This window comes from Buteo buteo, chromosome 6, assembly GCF_964188355.1.
Source record: "Buteo buteo chromosome 6, bButBut1.hap1.1, whole genome shotgun sequence".
Taxonomy (NCBI): Eukaryota; Metazoa; Chordata; class Aves; order Accipitriformes; family Accipitridae; genus Buteo; species Buteo buteo.
Window position 1 is genome coordinate 54,031,988 of NC_134176.1, and position 18,541 is coordinate 54,050,528.

At 41.6% G+C, this 18,541-nt stretch overlaps 1 protein-coding gene across 1 annotated transcript; it reads left to right on the forward strand.

Moving 5' to 3' along the window:
- Nucleotides 1–5,271: 5,271 nt before the first annotated feature.
- Nucleotides 5,272–17,050, forward strand: LOC142032479 (astacin-like metalloendopeptidase). The gene is made up of 13 exons (XM_075031129.1): nucleotides 5,272–5,458; nucleotides 5,699–5,723; nucleotides 7,995–8,011; nucleotides 8,752–8,776; nucleotides 9,734–9,805; nucleotides 10,804–10,938; nucleotides 12,182–12,299; nucleotides 13,098–13,276; nucleotides 13,402–13,486; nucleotides 13,878–14,005; nucleotides 15,028–15,143; nucleotides 15,578–15,803; nucleotides 16,796–17,050. The coding sequence occupies exons 1-13, from the start codon at nucleotides 5,390–5,392 to the stop codon at nucleotides 16,828–16,830; spliced, it is 1,230 nt and encodes a 409-aa protein (XP_074887230.1). The 5' UTR covers nucleotides 5,272–5,389; the 3' UTR covers nucleotides 16,831–17,050.
- The last annotated feature ends 1,491 nt before the right edge of the window (nucleotides 17,051–18,541 follow it).

Genomic DNA, 18,541 nt, shown 5'->3' on the forward strand with positions numbered 1-18,541 from the left:
TGATAGTGTATGGGAGCATATTTGTTCCAGGGTGAGAGACAATGACTAGATTACCAACCGACTCTTTATCAGGCAGATCTGTGTCCCGTAAAGGCTGAGATGTGGTGCTTTTCACTTACAGCACACGCAGCCAGCTCCCACGCACCCATCTGAAAAGCAGACAGGAGGTGATGTTTCGACTCCCTTAGTTAAATCCCCAAAGAAGCGTTCACAAAGGTCACTTCCATGGCACAGTTACGGTGACCAAAAGCTACCCGTTAGTAAGAGGAGACCCTTTCTCACAGAAGGTGAAACCAAGCGGGGGAGCTGGCTGGCATTGCACAATCTGTCACAAGGAGAGGCAGAGAGGAGATATTCCCAGTGCTATACGTGTACGGCTGGGGCAGCACCGCGGTGGGATGGCATGTGTCCCTTCAGAGGGCAGAGAGACCACAGATAACCTCAGGCACTGCTCCGACAGCTCTCGCACCTTACCCCATCGCACGGATTCCTCTGCAATCAGCCTGACTGTTGTTCTGCAGGCTGGAAACATCATGTAAAACCTTTGATCCGTTCCTTCTTCACCTAAGGGCAGCAGACAAATCAGATGGCTTCTCCTGATAAAAGAAAGGAATTTGTTGTTTTTTTCAAGGCAATCAGAAGTTCATTACTAGAGTTGTCCAAATTAAAGTTCCAGTTTCATCACCTCCATTCCCCTCCCTCAGCCCAAATAATCATGGATCATACGTCATTCCAAATGCTAGTTTAATTGCTAAATTATGTTTTGCTAAATTTGGCCTTCAAATCTGATTTTGAAATTAAAATCAACTTTGTTTCAACATTTATTTTAGAAGTTACAATGTTTTGTTTTGACTTTTCCAATTTTTTCTTTACTAGGTTTTGGTTTTGGGGTGTGGTTTGTTTTTTTTTGCTAACTGCATATTTTTCTTCTGTAAAGAACAATCACAAAAAAAAAATCTTTTTCTTCATTGTCCCTCTTCTTCTGATGATGGACTGAACATCCAAGTTTTTAGGTTTGGCTCTTTGAATAGCAAAGTGACCAATCAATAGCAAGCCAATGTTCATCATTTAGGTGTGAGTTGTGTCACAGAAATGCTGCCAGGGCTCGGACTACAGCTGGAGCCAGTCATTAGTATCACGGAGGATGTGTAAGTGCTCTGCTAAGGAATCTGCAGACCGTGCAGATTCATTGCTGCAGATGGTGTTAGCAAGGACATGGGAATCCCTCAGGAGCCGCTCAGAAATCGGAAGCACAGCAGAAAGCGGAGTAGGAATCATGTTGAGCAACTCCAGGTCTTCTCTGGGAAGTAGGATCCAAAGAAGTGTGGAGAGAGACATGAAAGACAAGTAAATCTATCGATTCAACAAGTATGCTCTCAGGTGTGGGAAAAGAGTTTCTAACTGCACTTTGCCTTATCTAGAGTTGTCTTTTATGACACATGTCAGTCTTCTGTACAGGGATTTGAAGTCTATGCTGGTTACCTATGAAACCCTCAGAAGCTGCCAGTGCTTCAATAATAGTCTCAACTAGCAAAGTGCAGTACTGGCTGACATGAATTCAACTGAAATTATCCGCTCCTATCACTGCATTACCAAAAAGGTATGGGCAATTGGAAGGAATTAAAATGTGATTGTAGAATCAAGACGAATTGAGTTATAAGAAAGACCGAAGGGCTGAAAGTCCTTTAAGCCAGCATAGAAAAAGCTTGTGTGAGGACTCATTTATATCTGAAAAATATCTGATAATAAAGATACAACAGAAAAGGAAGTGAACTCTGTGTGATGGAGTGCTGCGACACCTGGAATTAGTGAGAGGGAGACTAAAAAGCACTGAGCTGGAAGCAGTGCATGGGAGCAGGCTTCCTGGCCAGAGGACTGGGGTTCAGGACGAATGAGCCCAGCACTGAGCTGAAACCAGAATTCCTCTTCCAAATAAAAGTGAGCCAAAATACCGAAATGCCCCACAAAGCAGACATTCCTGAGAAATGATATTGAGCAGTTCTGTCTAAAATAATATATTCCTGGTTCAAACTTGTCATTAACCCCAGAGTATAAATGTGATTGTGTGGTGGTTATTTATGTGACGCCAATCCACAGCAATTTCAGTTACGCGTTGTGGGCCATACCATTCCTTCAATGGTTGGTTTTGGTAAAGCCAGATGATTTACAACCTTTAAGATTTGTTAATGTCTTACCATGAATTGCGTATGGTAGCTACTGCATAAATTTCATAAGCTGTTCAACATAAAGGTGTCTATTTTCTTATTTCCTCAAGTTATTTTTTCCTGCATTTTACTACACAGCAATTAGTAGCTTGTAGTTCCAGAGGTTAGTAGATAGCCCCATAATAGACACTTTATTTCTTTTTTGTAACTAGGTCTTGATGGTTTACATTATATTTTGGGAGCTGCTTACAATGAAACACTCCAAAGAGAATAATAATTGTACAACACATATGACTAAATGGCACACGACTGAGCATAATCGGAAAGATATCTACAGAAGTGTTGCAACTTTTATACATCTGCTGTTTTGATTTTGGCTATGTATACTTTACAGTGAACTCCCATATGCAACAGAAGAGAACATACATTTTCTCAGTAGTATGTCTGTAAAGTCTTTTCTTGGTTATGCATACAGGTCTCTGCAAATCAGTGTATGTCCTCAGGCATAACTCCAAGTTTTGTAGCGGTCTTTCAGGAGCAGTGCTCTTTTTGCTGACAGACCTCTCGCAGACTGTGACACTGTCCAAGTAATTCTTGACATTTTGTTGTTGATTTTGGAGACCTGCTGATCATTGTTCACAGCTGCAAAATCTGTGTGGTCCCTACTGTCCACCAGAAACTGGGATATACAGGCAGAAGAACTCAAGTCTGACAAAATTTCCCACATGCTTTTCTTCTATACATGCAAAGACAGCTTCTCTTTGCTAAGTCCTAGCTTGGTTCCTAAATGTTCAAGACAATTTCTGTGGCACTTTTGCAGCTACAGGTACCACCTTTACTGCACCTGGTAAAACCCTGTCCTATTTTTGCAGTATCTCAAAAAAATAAGTATTTTTTGATTAGTGAAAACAGGACTGCTGACAATTCCTCCCCTGTGAATACCACACTTAGGAAAACAACCAAATATTGAATCTAAATAGCAAGCACAAACCAAAGCTGATAGGATCTTCAGGACAGGCAGCAGGCATGTCAGCACTCCCCCTCGCTCTGCTCTGTTGTGCTTACTTTGCCAGCTGTAGCATTTACAGCCACATTCCTGATCGTAACAGCAGTCTCCCCCATCATCACTAGCATTAGCATACGGAAAAGGTGGCATGCGGCAATCTGATGAACTGCTTAATATTTCAGCATATTAACATGTCCAGCATAAAATGTGCAGCATCCTTTTTGCCAGCCCAGTTGCCTCACCCTTTCCTGAGCACAAGCAGTTAACCAGTCGCTCAGGAGGCTGTAGTATTTTCCCAATAACATGCTACAAAGGTGCTAAGGTTACCAACCTTCCTAACTTGCTTTTTAACTTTTTTTTTTATTCCCTCTCTATCTCTGATGCCTCCTTTTGCTCCTGGACAGGTTTTCCCTGAGACCAGTCTGACCTTTCCTTTTTTCCCCCAAACTCTAACAGAAGCAGATTGTACGCAAGCCCCTTTCTGCAGTGCCTTTTTGGTATGGTTTTGGCATGCCAAGGCATCCGGCATGACTGAGATTTGTTTTGCCCCTGTATTGAGTGAGAAACCTGGAAGACCATTCTAGGACTGCAGACCAGAGCTGCACAAGTTTGCTTCCAAGGAAGATTTTCATCCCTATGAAACACAAATATGAAGAAAGGCACTTAGCATTGTTTAGCGCAAATATTTATGCACACAGAGGACACACAGACTGCCTGTGTCAGCAGGATTAGCATGCTGACAATGCCTGCTTGATCTTTGTTCTTTCATGGTCACAAGGACCCTGTGCTTCCCTGCTTTTTACTATCTGATACCCAGGACATACCTTACTTCAGCCAGAGTGCAGGGATGAAAAGGGAAAAGTAGTATTCCCCTATGCTGCCTCCCTGTGGGGGTAATGAAAGTTTCTCTCTGGACTTTGTCAGTCCAGACTTACCTAAAATAAGTCAGCAGTGGGTGATTGTGAACCTTTGTTCACTAACATGAAGAGTAATCCCCACCAGTGCAATTCAGATTACATTTCCCTGTAACTCCTAGCCTTGACTGGGTAAGATTTGGAGACAAACAGGCAGAAAGCCCTCTGCTGCTTCTTGAATCATTCAACATGGATAACTTATAGAACATCTTACTCAATACAGAAAGAAGGAATAACAGTGTGAGTGTGTGTAAAACTTACTCTGAGGGTACCTGAGCACTGGTATGGTCTAGAGACAGAATCTATACATTCTATAATTCAGTGTCCTTCCTCATGCGTGGAAAGTGTACTCTGACACAAAACAAGTGTGTGTCAGAGACCAGAGAATTCCCCAGCTACAGCACCTTCAGCAATCGGTTTAGCAAGCAGAGCTTTGCTGCTACAAGAGGTTGCTGTGACAAGAGGCTCAGTGGTTGCTGGTTTACCTCCTACAAGCATTTCTTGCTAGGTCTGCTCACTGCTTCCTACATCCACTTCTGGAGAAGTGCACTCCAGTGAGCAGCGGACCTGTTAATCATTCTCAAAATGAGTAAGTGCGTGCTGCTTCTGTCTTTTTTCCCCCTCTCTGACTGCTGGTCACAAAGCTCACGAGCGCACCTACAGGTCTCAGACTGCCAGAATGTATGGAACACAGGAAATGTTCCTGATGCTATGAAAGAAAGCTGTGGAGGAAATAAAAATTCTACTTAGAGAACTGTAAGCTGAGAGGATGGAGGATATCTTCTTAGGGAAGACACAGACGTGACCTCACCGAGCAGTGACGCGCTCTATGTTCCAAAGCAACACAATACTGTCATGGCCTTCTGTGCTTTCTGTGACATAAAGAAAAAAGTCACCCCACCATCTGAAATCCCAACGATACAGTACTCTGGAAAGTTATCCAGGAACAAGGGGCTTCCTATGTGGTCTCAGTGAAACAGAACACTTAAGGAAAGATCCTCCAAGAAGCAGAAGAAGTGCATGGCAGCACAAGCATCAGGCTGCTCCAGCATGAGTGACAGTATGAAGACGAGGGATGCTATAGATCACAGTGACAGCAATAGCACTGCACAGGGGGATGCCCAGAGGCTAAACTGGCTGTTGAGGCTGCAAAAGAAGTTTGCTCCCTGCTAGGATCCCCATTGGCTGGTGCAGGTTTTTTCAGCCCTGGCAGAGCAGGCTCTGCTGGTATATCTAGCGGCAGCGCTCCTGAACGGGCAGAGATAAGGACACGCACTGCACTGGTGGTCTGTCAGGACCGGAGAATGGATCTGAAGATGTTCCTTGTCTTTGCTCCATTTCTGCTTCATGCTATCCTGGGCTTCCCTATTCAGGTGAGAGCAGCTCCATGCAACCGTGTTCTGTCTTCTAATCGACCTGTTCTTCCCGGAGTGAAGTTGTGGAAACCCATTTTGATGAATTTTCTGCAAGAAAAATATTAGTAATATAATAATATATAAAGCCAATCTAATAATTCAGGCTAATAATCAGGCCCTTTGGCCTGATTTTGATACTACTGTTGCTGCATTTATGAGCTATGTAAGAGTAATGCTCTTTACTTATTGGTTTTGCAGGAGAACTATGGAAACAGCACAACAAGTAAGTAGGATTTATACTGTATTTTTATAGACAACTGTTACTTCTTGACTGTGTATCACACACTTTGGTGGTGTGTGAGTGACTTGGCTTTAGAGCATGAGAAAGCACTGACTTTCAGGCCTTTTGAATAAGGCCATGTTTCCCCATCTGTTATTGGGCTGAAAGCAGATGTGTTTTCACACAGATGTGCCTTACACATACTTTAGGGGTGTGGTTTGTTAGGTTAATTTAGATGTGCTTTCACAGGCTTGAAAATAAAATTTTAATAAGACATTTTGATACTCTTCCATTAAGTTGAGTGTTATTCATTTGCCTCCTTGCCTACCTTGGTGCAGCAGCAAGAGAAAGGGATGTCAGGCGTCAGAGAAAGCTTTGCTTTGTGCTGGGTTAGAAAACAAAAAGCTGTTGTCAACTCACAAAACAGAAGGAGGTAATTGCAGATCTCCAGAGATGGTCAATGGAAATAAATCCGTAGGCAGACTTTACACCAAGAAACTGCCAGCTCAGGGGTGATGTGTTGTGAGAGGAAGAGGCCTTGGAAAAATTTGCTTGACATAGTCAGAGCAACTAAGTGGCTAATGAAAACTGACTAATTCTTCTTTTGAGCTGTCATTTATGGCACAGCAGCAAAGGGTTGTTGTAAAATTACTGCTCGGTTTATTTGGAGCTGGCCAAGGGACACGCTTGCTCAAGTTTAAAGTAGTCAGTTGCTGGGACTCAAAGTTGCAGAGTTACTGGAACAAACGCATACAATGAGTTTTAATTTACCATTGTCACTGCTTTTTGTGCCTTTTGAGACATCTCTCAGTATTTACAGTGCAGGGAAAATGTGAACTGTATCATTTTGAAAGCTGTATCACACCAGATGTTCATTTGATCAAGGACATGGCAGATGCCTTCTGTGATGCCTCATTTGGGTTTTAAAAAGGGGTTGGAGGCTTTAAGCGCCTAGGAATCTGGAGCCTAATTTCCACTGACTTTGACTAGTCAATTCATCTAGTGCCTCCTGGGTGTATGAATTCTGAATCCGGTCAACCCATTTCAAAAATGTGCTTCCCTGCAGAATTTTTTTAGATGCCATGGTTCTGTCTGATGCAGCTGGTGGGAACTGAGTGAACTTTTCTATAATAAACCACCATAATTACAGTGGACTTCCGTTGCCCTGTAACCAAAGTAACAGTCTGGAAAGACAGACTGAAGCCTTTTTGGCTCAATAAAAGCAATTCTGTTGCAGGTTCTAGGGAGATTCTGAATAGGAGGAAGTCCCCTCAGTACGTTTGGCCAATAACCACTGTGAAAAGGGAAAGGTGCTGCAAGGTGTGACAGAGCTTGGCACATCTTCTATTGAAAAAGCATGGTCAAAAAGTAAGGAACATGGATAGACCTAGAAATAAGAACTATTTGCATAAGTGTTCTCTGTGTCAGTGTTGGACAGGAAAAAAAAGTAATGGCTTTATATTTTGACAAGGAAGAGTGCAATTATTGGCAAACTGGAAAAGATTGCCAGAAAGGCTTGCGGCATATCCATCACACTTAAGAACAGGTCAAACAAACTGTGGTCAGGAGTAACACAGATAAAACTGTTTCTGCCTTAGGGAAAACAGACGAACTGGATGACCTCTGGAGGTCCTTGCAATTTCTAAACTTTTATGATATTATAACAAAGAAGTTTCTGCTCAGCAATTTCTATATCAGATCAGATTTTCAATTCCATATTTGTATCTAGAAACTGACATTTGGTAGAAATCAAAAGCCATCACACTAGAAAGATGCCTTAGGACTCAGAATGGTTCTGAGCTGCTGTCAGGTACATATTGAAACTGAGATTGTTTACCCCGTGCTAAATTATAACCTTTGTCCTATTTTATAACTTTACTCTTTGGCACTGTAAAACCAGAGAGGATTGTCAGGCTGGTTAGCCTGCACCTGTTGCAGTGAAATCTAGGGACAAAGCGTCTTTTTTGTCCCTAGTTTCCTTTGTCATTTTCCACACTGACACTGATAAAATGCTTTGCTGATTCTTAGATGGTAAATGACCAGGATTCTGTCCCTCAGCACTATCTACTAAGAATTTTCATAGCAGTTTGTCTAAACATCAATTTAATTTCTGTGCCTATGCATTGGTTAGTGCACCCTGTTCCCCTCCAAGCAACGGGACCTGCCAAAGGCATTCCCATGGCTGAGGAGGCCCATGCTATTGAACGCTGTGAAGTTGCATTCAGAATCTAATTTGCCCTTTTTGCTTATCTTTTTCTTCCTTCCCTTTTGCAGCAACAGAACCTACTGAGGTAAGGACAGCTAAATCAGCGCTTTTGATCACTTTGGGGTTCAGCACTGTGGAAAGTGAGGTCGACTCATGTACGCCACCTGTAACTCCATCTGTGCAGGAAGGTCTTTCCAAATCAACAGTGTAACAGAGTGAGCAGTTTCCATGCTTATTCCACTTATTGCTGCACTATACCCACATATAGCTCACATCCCAGGAAGCTTTTGACTTCTCTGGGGTCACAGAGAAAATTCAAACTCGCTTTTTATTTATACAAGGCAAGGGAAGTACGGCAATCTGTTTTGCTACAGACCGGATCCCACAGCTGGGTATCAGCCCCACCGTTCCCTAGAAGCAGTATGTACCACAGCCTTTCGCCGCTGTGTTACCCTGCTGTTACAGGGGGTACTGGGATACTGGGAGGACTTCATTGGCAATTTCATCAACCTTGCACTCGTACTAGCAGGGACATAAATAAAGCTGGAAGATCTGAAACTTACGTCACACTTCAGATTGCATTTCCCGAGTCTCCTGTGCTGATTCCCTTTATGATATCCATATTTGCCAAGATATAAAAGAAGAATATCTACCACACCATGGTACTTTTTTACACATGGCGCAGTATGTAAAAGCTTGAGACTGCACTGGTGAAAGATACTTTCAGTGGTAGCCTGGACAGTTTTGATCCTTTGCATGCTATATTGTTTAATATTTATGTTATAATATGAAGTGTGAGATAATAATAATGCATCATTCTTGCAGGTTACTACACAAGAGGATATATACGGTATGTATTATTCCATCTAAATATAAGTATTTGATAGGATATACTGATTTTTAGCTACCCAGTTACTCCAGAAAATAACACATGATTAACCCAAATTAATATTAAGGAAGAAATCTTAAATTAATGCACTCACCATAATATTTCATGCAAAGCAGAGTGTCTCTTGGTTGTGGCTAATTGCTTGGCCTTGCTAAAAACCTCAGCTGTTACTTTTGCTAAAAATAGCTCTGCTTAGATAATGTCATGACTTAAGTCACTTCCAAAGGTTACAGAAAGCACAGAGGCCATGTGCTTGTGCTTTTTATTGATGTCAAGACTTATTGCATAATTGTCAGGGTTGGGTGATTCTACTTGTAAGGCCTAGGAGTCTGTGATGCTGGGCTTAGCTGGGGACATCACTCCAACACGTGGAATAAGAATGCAGTTCTGATTTCACTGGTTTCAAGGTTTTTTCAAAAGGCCAGCACATCCAGCAGCAAGCAGCAGGACTGCTCTCCTTCCTTTTTTGCTCCCGGTGTCTTTTGTTGGGGGTTTGAGTGTGAAGTGGGCATGCAGAAGGAAAACTGTCCTGTCTGAATGCACAGAGGGAGCCATGCAGCCAGCTGGCCACTTGAGTGGGACAATACAGACTTATAAGAGCCAAAGGTCCAGGCCTTAAAATGTGATGGGTACGGGGGAAAAAAAAATGGAGAGAGGGAAAGATTGAAAGAGAATAGCTTTTGGGACTGGATTAATGCCAAAATAACCACAGCTGGGAGGTTCACAAGATTGTGGCACTGAGCAAATATCTACATGACTGAACACCATGCCAGTCCCTAAATAGGCTCTGTGAGTTTTACATGCATCGCTGTAAGCAGCACCCGATCTGAGTGAGCCCCTGGAAACTCACCAGGTTAAAAATCACGATTTGTATTTTCCCTAGGAATGAGAAAGTGATACTTTTGTATTTCTGTGCAGAATCTCCATCGCCGACAGAGACTGACTCTGAGGACGAAGTTATTTTTAACAGAATTCTGAAAGTTAACAAAGGTAATGCCACCAAAGACCTGCTTATAATGGGTCTCTGTTGCTTTTGGGGGTGATGTGGGTGGTACAATGTCTTACCACAATCCGTACAGATATTTTTCCCATCTTACACACCATCATGTAAGAGATGCCCAGAGACCTGCCACTGGGACTACTGTGTGGTCTGCTGAAGCCCTATGGCATCTCAAAACTACAGTGTCAATACTGAAGATAATACCAGGTGTTGAGGCAACTGAACTATCCAGGCAGCTTCTTCAGGTTTAGCTCTTGACATCTTTGTCATTCTTTGGACATAAAAAGAGAACTTGGATATTGGGATGCATTAGTATTTAGCTGCCTTTTTCTTGAACGCAAGCGATGCTTGCATTCAATCATATGGCTTTGTAGTACAGACTCCTAGATATGCTACGGTCAGTTCCATGCTCCCTGCTCCAGACTCCCTGTTCTTTGATTCTTCCAAACATTCCCCATTCTATCAGCTTGCCTTTCTCACATTTTCCCCTTCAGCAGTCATTCCAGAAGCTTTACTACTGTCTGTAGAAATGGACACTAAACATGCTTAGTTTTCTCTAGACAACACACTTCTCTTTTTGGTTTGCTTGCCTTCTAGGTTTTCCTTATTGGCACCTCCTGCCTTTGCCCAGCACCCTTCCTGGGCAGATATTTAATGCCATTCATTCAGTGTCACATGATGAACGATGAAATAGTATCAAAACACAGCATCCCTCTCACTATTGCAACTGCTTTCAGTCATTCCCTGTCTTGCCTCAACCCCATCCAACAGAGTTGGAGATTCCCACCTCTCCTCTTAGCTAAGGACACAGCAGCAAAGGTAGGGAAGCAGATAATGTCCATCTAGCCCAGTAGTCCATTTCTCATGCTAGCCAGGAGCAGATGCTTAGGGAAAAACTGAAAAGGAGGATGAGTAGAGAGTGACACTTTTCCAAGTGTGCTTAGCAATCTATGGCTCAGATATTTACACCCTTTCTCTCTCACCACAGACAGCTCTCAGTACTTGCAAGAAGGTGACATAGTTCCACAAAGGAGTCGCAGTGCCATCAGCTGTCGCCATTGCAATTGGCCCCAGTCCAATGATGGGATTGTTCGTGTTCCCTATGTCTTGGATCCTACTTATGGTGAGTGTAAATTTCAGTAATGCTTTTTTTTTTTTTTAAATGGATTTTATCCAACAAGGTTCAGGTAGAAACCTACTTATAGTGGCCACACAGTTGATTAAATCAATTCTAAGGATTTACTTGCGCTGTGCAAGCACAGATGAATTGTAAATTACAAAGACATGAACAGGAAGAAGAAAAGAGATCAAATTTCCTTGAGAAGTTTGCATCCATAATGTTTTGGGTCTGGTCTCTTGGAGACAAGAATTATCATCCTCTCTAATGGTACCTGCCAGAATACATGCCTTTATAAGGTTCATACCTATTGCAGTGTGGTTTCGATGGCCTACTTTTTATTAGCAAAATAGCTTCCCATAGCTCTCTCTAAGTGTCACATCAGAAGATACATCAACAATCACCACTATAATTTAAAACAAGCAGTTGAGAAAAAAAAGCTCCCACCTGAATCCATTTTGACAAATATCTGGATAAAGAGGATCTTGTGCCAGGCTATTAATATCTTAAATGAAATTCATTACTGGGTGTCCTGGTTTCAGCTGGGATAGAGTTAATTTTCTTCCTAGTAGCTGGCACAGTGCTATGCTTTTGATTTAGCTATGAGAAGAATGTTGATAACACACTGATGTTTTCAGTTGTTGCTAAGTAGTGTTTAGCCTAAAGTCAAGGATTTTTCAGTTTCTCATGCCCAGCCAGCAAGAAGGCTGGAGGGGCACAAGAAGTTGGGAGGGGACACAGCCAGGGCACCTGACCCAAAGTGGCCAACGGGGTATTCCATACCATGTGACGTCATGCCCAGTATATAAACTGGGGGGAGTTGGGTCGGGGGGATCGCCACTCAGGGACTAACTGGGTGTCAATCAGCGGGTGGTGAGAAATTGCATTGTGCATCATTTCTATATTCTAATCCTTTTATTATTACTATTGTCATTTTATTAGTGTTACCATTATCATTATCAGTTTCTTCTTTTCTGTTCTATTAAACCGTTCTTATCTCAACCCATGAGTTTTACTTCTTTTCCTGATTTTCTTCCCCATCCCATTGGGTGGGGGGGGAAGTGAGTGAGTGGCTGCGTGGTGCTTAGTTGCTGGCTGGGGTTAAACCAGGACACTGAGCAAAACATAAGAAAGACCCTAGGCTCATGTTTCTGTCTCTCATTTACCCTTTTTTTGAGCACATGTGAGAGTTTAATGGCACCTGCCATTGTTCTTGTGTGACCCTCAAAATTAACCCTTTCTTCTCCAGAGGAGAGCCACATAAAGGGGATTCATGATGCCATGGCAGAATTTGAAACACTGACTTGTATTAATTTTGTGAAGCGCAAGACAGAACGTGACTACCTCATCATTAAATCTGCCGATGGGTGAGTTAAACAATAAATTAACAAGTTATTTCTACATTGTTTTTCAATTCTTTACTACACTCATTCTGTGTTACCTTAGAGAGGAAAGGGGAACAGATTTAGAGAAGAAAATTTATGTTTTATCACAGTGCCAAGGTATCCTCCTTGGATACCTTGCTAGTGCAAGGACTCAGCAGTTAGATCAGGGACTCACAGAAGACACAGAAGTGACGCAGATCATGGGAAAGTACCATTAAGGTGGAAAGAATGTCAAAGCTCATGGTTTCTCTGTGGTATAATGCACACTTGAGCACAACATATAACAGATTACTGTAGTTCTTATTTGCACAGGCAAAACTAATTTCAACTTATGAAATAAACAGTTCTCCAAATCACACAAGTTGGCTGTCAAGGTCAGAATTAAAGCCTGTGAGAGAATTGTTCAACACCCATTAGCTTGAAAGTGCTATTCATCTTAGCTCCAGCTCTGATATAGTGTTCAGTATTTTGGAAAAAAAAAAGTTATTTAGTTATTTCTAGGGAAGTAAAGTCACTGGGTGCAGAAAGTCATAATGCAGGAGCCTCCATACTAATGAAGGTCTTCCAGGAACCTTTAGCAATGATCATACTGTTTGTTGTTTTCTATGCCATGGTCAGGTCTGCCCTTCTGTAGACTCTGACTATCACAGTGGACAGGAAGAAATCAGTCCTTCCACTCCCACAAGACGTGCATGAAGCAAGGTTCTCTATACTGTCCCTTTGCCTGCCTGACAATAAAAATCCCATAAGTCTTCTGCTGGTGTTCAATGCGTCTCTCAGGTGCTGGTCAAATTATGGGAAAGTAGGAGGTGGACAGACTGTCTCTGTGATGAAAGGAGGCTGCATGTGGAAAGGAATAATTCAACATGAACTGGACCATGCTCTGGGCTTTTTGCATGAACATTCTCGAAGTGACAGGGATAAACATGTAAAGATCATGTGGGAGTACATCAGCCCAGGTAAGTACCTTTAAACCCTCAATGTAGAAAGTGACGTAGATACACCCTACTGTTCCCAGCTCTTCCTTCTTCCCTGAAGGAAGTAGATAGGAAGCATACTCTAAGTACAGTATCATATGTTACAGCTGACAGACCAGACTTCAAGAAATTTGAAAACTCCAATAACCTCGGTCTTCCATATGACTATTCCTCAGTAATGCACTATGGCCCGTAAGTAGCAGCATGGCATTGCTTTTGTCGAAACTCAAATCTTACATTAGAATTAGTTTCTATAATACATCTCTCCTAACTACCAGTTTCCCCATTTGCCCTTCTGAGAAAAACACTGTGAGTCAGTTCAGACAAGCAAGTCTCTAAGATGAATTCATTATCCTTTAACTTTCCATTAAGGAGCCATTCACAGCTGAGCATGGGAGCAAAGGAGGGCATCTTGAGATTGACTCTGCTTACTGCAGGACATCTTAATCAAATCTATTTGAACAGCGCTGTTAGTCACAACAATAACTTGCGTACAATTCTTGTTCTTCCTCCAAAGCTTGCCATTAAATCCTGAAAGAAGTGATTGTACTTAAAGAACATGACTTTTCATGGGTTTTTGCAGATACACATTCAGTAATACCACTGGGAAAGCAACTATTGTACCAATTCCTGATGGATCAGTACATATTGGACAGAGGCAGGGACTGAGCAATCTGGATGTGGCCAAAATCAACAAACTTTACAATTGCAGTAAGTATCTCAAAGCCACCCTTTCAATCTTCTATTCAGATTCTTCACAAGGCTGTTTGGGCACACTGCAGAGGCAGCAGTTTCTCATCAAAGACTGTGAGGCTATTGTCCTAAATTCATGGTACCCATTAGGGTTGCTCTGGGAGAGGATGCAAAGGTGAAGCTGGAGGCACATTGTGATTAGTGAGAAAATGCTTTCTGCCTCCAAATCAACACATTCACTGTTGGCGTAAGTGGCTACTGTGCAACTGGCCTAACTGCATACCATGTCACATGCTTCACTGGAGTAATTTGGTTTCTTACACTTCAGGAGACAACTATAAACCCCACAACGAGCCAGACATCTCTGTTCCTCATTGCAGTTTGTATTTAAGACCTGAGCCAAACCAAAACAGTTGTAGGCTTCTCTGAACTGGAACAGTTTCATGTGTGCACTTTTCAAATGTTTAAGTTGTCATTCTAAATTTGTATGTATTTTTAACTCTTTAATTTTAACCTCTGCTATAAGAAATTCTCCCATACAATCAGAGAAATTTATTCAGTCAAGGGGAAAAGATCTTGATGAATAAAGTATTACTGCTTGCACAGATGGAAGCCCAAGTCCTCCTCCTAAGCTTAGAATTTAAGCATTGCAGAGACATCATTTGGGCTTGACTCTTCTAACATCACTTGACTTCCGCATCTCAGTGAAAAACAATGTCACCAATTGCAATGAACTGAAACCTCTCACACTTTGTATAGAGGTGCAGAAAGAGATCCCTGGCTAAACTATGGAGCTAATCAATAAAAGCTAATGCTTTTTCCAAGCACTATTTTACTCTCCATTGTGATGCAGATACTTATGCGTTATGTGAAAATTAGGACAACAGGATTCTTCATCTTAATCAAGATGTACCAGTACTCTGAAACTAATGCTGGCAGATCAGGAAATTGAGACCAGACCATTCTGAAGAGATTGTAATTGTAAATGAGTAGAAGTTTCTGCAAGCCTGGTGCTGAAGCAAACGTTGTTTCTTTCTCAGGTCGCTGCAGCTCTATTCTCGATGCAGCATCTGGGTCACTAAGATCTGCCAACCACCCAAGAAATTACTCAGATAACACCAACTGTGTCTGGCTTATCCGAACTCATTCTGGAAAGGTAATCACAGGTTAACAGTGGTCTTGGAATATGGCTGAACTTACTTCTTTCTGTGTTAAGCATTTTGCACTTTGTCTGCATACCAGTTGCAAGGTAAGATCTTTTCCACGAGAAAGAGTTCAGACAAGTCTCTACTTCCTCACACCCTTAAGCCAGGTATGGGCAAAGACAACTGCAGAGTTGCAATTTTGAAAAACCTCCGTATGTTGGGCTTCATGTTTGCAAAATCAAGACAAAGCAGTCTGAGCATGGGAACATTCAGTCACAGGCCCATTAGATCTGAACCCTGCAGCTTCAGGGGATGGGAGGCAAGGCTGGGTAAGCAGTTCCAGTTTGGGCTTGGCTGCAGCTTAGATTCTGTCTGTTTTAAAGGATGCTGCATGAAAGAAGTCACATACATGTATATTAAAGGCTGGTTTTCTCTTCCCTTCCAGATTTCCCTGCACTTTCAAGCCTTTGAGCTGCAGAGAACCAGAGGCTGTCAGGGTGATTATGTTAAAGTTTATGATGGATCCAGCAAGTCTTCTGCAGTTCTAATGGACAAGACCTGTGGATCAAAGATACCCAGTGACGTAGTTGCTTCTAGTAATCTTATGCTCGTAGAGTTTGTCACAGATGGTGCTGGTTCAGCTGCTGGTTTCCAAGCCACCTTTACTTCTGGTAGGTCTGAGAACAAGGAGAATGGCAAAGAAAAACAATCTGTGTCAAATCAACCTTCCTCTTCACAGAGGAAAAACATTGAGGAACTACTCTCTACAAGAGCCATCACTTCCTACCTTGCTTTTGGTATAACGGATCAGTCCCATGCTGATACCATTTATTCATTCAGGCAGATGGGGCCACGCTCAGGACAAGTGGTGTTAGCCAGGTGATTCGCTGTTTGCCTTGCCTCTCAGATATATGCCATTCCAAAGTGTGTGCCATTAAGGGTAACATCAATTTAATGTTACTGCTAGTGTTGCTAGCACAGTAGAAGGAAATAAATCATAATGCAGTATTTAAATGTATTGCTCCTCTGAAAAAGATGCAATTTTCAACCATGCAGTTCAGAGGACGAGACAGAACTATGGTGAACCAGGTCACCCAGCCCCACGGCAAGAAGAGAGGCAGTATTTCCATGGTCAGGATCCCTGGAATGTATCCACCTAAACCACATTTTCTTCAGTCCCATTTAATTAAGAACTAAGGCCACAACTATGTAACGAAGTTACCACAGGCTTCCAAGTTAGCATGTATCACCTGGAATAAAGCAACGCCTGTGTGCATATCTGTAGCGTACAACAATTGTACAGTAGTGCAGCTTGCCTTAGTTAGTACAAAAGAAAGCTCAGCTATGTCATATGACCTTGTATTTGCTGTGGGAAAAGAACAAGCACACAGAGTTTGCATAAATCTACTGAAATGCAGTAATTTAACTGTATACCCAAACCAAAAGAGCAATTTTGTATTGTCTTTATGTAGTATCTATTTTTGTCTGTTGTAGCTATGGAAGGAAAGAATAAGAAAACTTCCCACGCCACTTTGATGTGTCAACAACTATAAACCAACCGTAGTTGTCAGATAAAATATGATTTAACATTTCCATATTTTAGCCATACTACAGTTTGTTCAGAGAGCTCTGAAAACTAAATATTCTCTCATTTCACTTACAGTGAGGACCGAAAGAAATCCTAGTATCCACAACTGACTTAATGAAGAAGAACCTATTCTGTGAATATTGAAATTATGTGTTTCCTACTTTGCTCCTATTCTGGCTTGGATCAGTATGAAATCTAATTCTATTAAGAATCGAAGTTTTCATCTTCCTGAGAAAGTTTATTCCCCAAGCCATATAAATGTATGAATTCTATACATCTGGCGTGCTCCTCCTTTTGTCTGCACAGTTAAGTTATTACCTCTTTCTATTTAACAACTGAATAAAAATCTTTAAAAAAAAAAAAAAATTTCCACTTCTGTTTTCCAGTAGTCCCTTCCAGCTGTACACGCTATCAATGTGGTCTTACTCCTTAGCCCCTTCATTCAGCCACAGGGGTATTTCTTAACTATACCCCTGACATCACTATAGGTTTAGTTGGCTGAAGAGGTCGGCTCCAGACTTTACAGATTCATTTTATGGTCTTCACAGTGTTGAGCATGAAAATGTCTTAGATACAGACTCTTTTCCCAGCCTAACATTCAAGCTTCCAAAAATGACATCTCCCTTAACAATCTTGTTATATCCTTAAATTGCCAGAAAAATGGACAAGACAAAACGGTTGCCAGTGAAGGACTGGTACTTCCTATTGCAGTTTTCCTTGTACAGTTCCGGTAGGCAGGGGACAGCTAAGGGTCCTTGTTTACCCACAAGCCATTTTTAGACCACAGAGATGGTTAAGCCTATATCACAGGACAAGAGGTGGACTAGGTAATGCTGCCAGAGCTCATGCTCATCTTCAGTTCTTCAGGGAGGAATTTTTTTGTCAGGCAAGAAGCTAAACTCTCCTCTTCTGATCTCATAAGGAGGACAGAGAGCTGTAAGAGTGGCAGAGCTCCTGGAGAGTTCATTTCATAGCCTTTGCCTGCACACTTTTAAAATGACATCTTCTTGACCACGACAAGCCTGTAACAGATCTGAGAACAAAATAGGCTGCTCTTTTACTCTTGTATTGTAGACAGGTAGTTAAACATATGTCTAACCAGTGTATTTAATACTTGTATGTTTAGGTCTGAAAAAAGCAAATACTTTTCTTGTTCTTACTCTGAAACACAAAGAACCTTGGAATTTTTCTCATAGAAATACTTTTCTAGAAAAGAACAGTGGGAAATGAATTTGAATCTCAGAGTAAAATTTATACAGCAAATGGCAAATTATTAATTTCTTTTCTTTTGTTAAAGAAAACACCAAAAAGAATTTGCAAGAATTTGCTCCAAGCCCTGTCTGTATTTATACTATTTCATGAACAATCAGTCACTTCTTGATGGCAGAGAAACTTTAATTCCATTGAAGATTGCTTCTTTATCCACAGTGGCTGTTCAAATGCCTCTAAACACAGCAATTTTGAGTCTGCTTTAGAAGACACATTTCTTCAGTTCTTCAGACACTGCAAGACAGGTTCACCTTCTGATATGTTGTTCTAGTTACTCTCAGCAGTCAAGTGTTGCTACCAACACATCATAAAAGGAGTAGTCCTCCTCAAATATAGTTAAAAAAGCAGTTCTAGAGAAAAATATTTCACAGTTGTGATTCCTCAGCCCCTACAAAACAAAATGGAGAAAATAATAATACTGCAAAGCCAGAATCTACTGGGGGATCAGTGAGGACCAACATCCTAGCCCTTTTTGTGAGAGATGAATTTCAAGTGGGATTAAGGTGGTCCGCAGGATGATGAAAATGTAGTTTTAGGCGATTTAGGTTCTTA

Excerpts from the sequence above, each read along its gene's own strand:
- LOC142032479 (XM_075031129.1), top strand. The coding sequence starts at position 5,390 with ATGGATCTGAAGATGTTCCTTGTCTTTGCTCCATTTCTGCTTCATGCT. Across the intron at positions 13,487-13,877 it reads TCAGTAATGCACTATGGCCC|ATACACATTCAGTAATACCA; the intron begins GTAAGTAGCAGC and ends GGGTTTTTGCAG. Across the intron at positions 15,144-15,577 it reads TCCGAACTCATTCTGGAAAG|ATTTCCCTGCACTTTCAAGC; the intron begins GTAATCACAGGT and ends CTTCCCTTCCAG.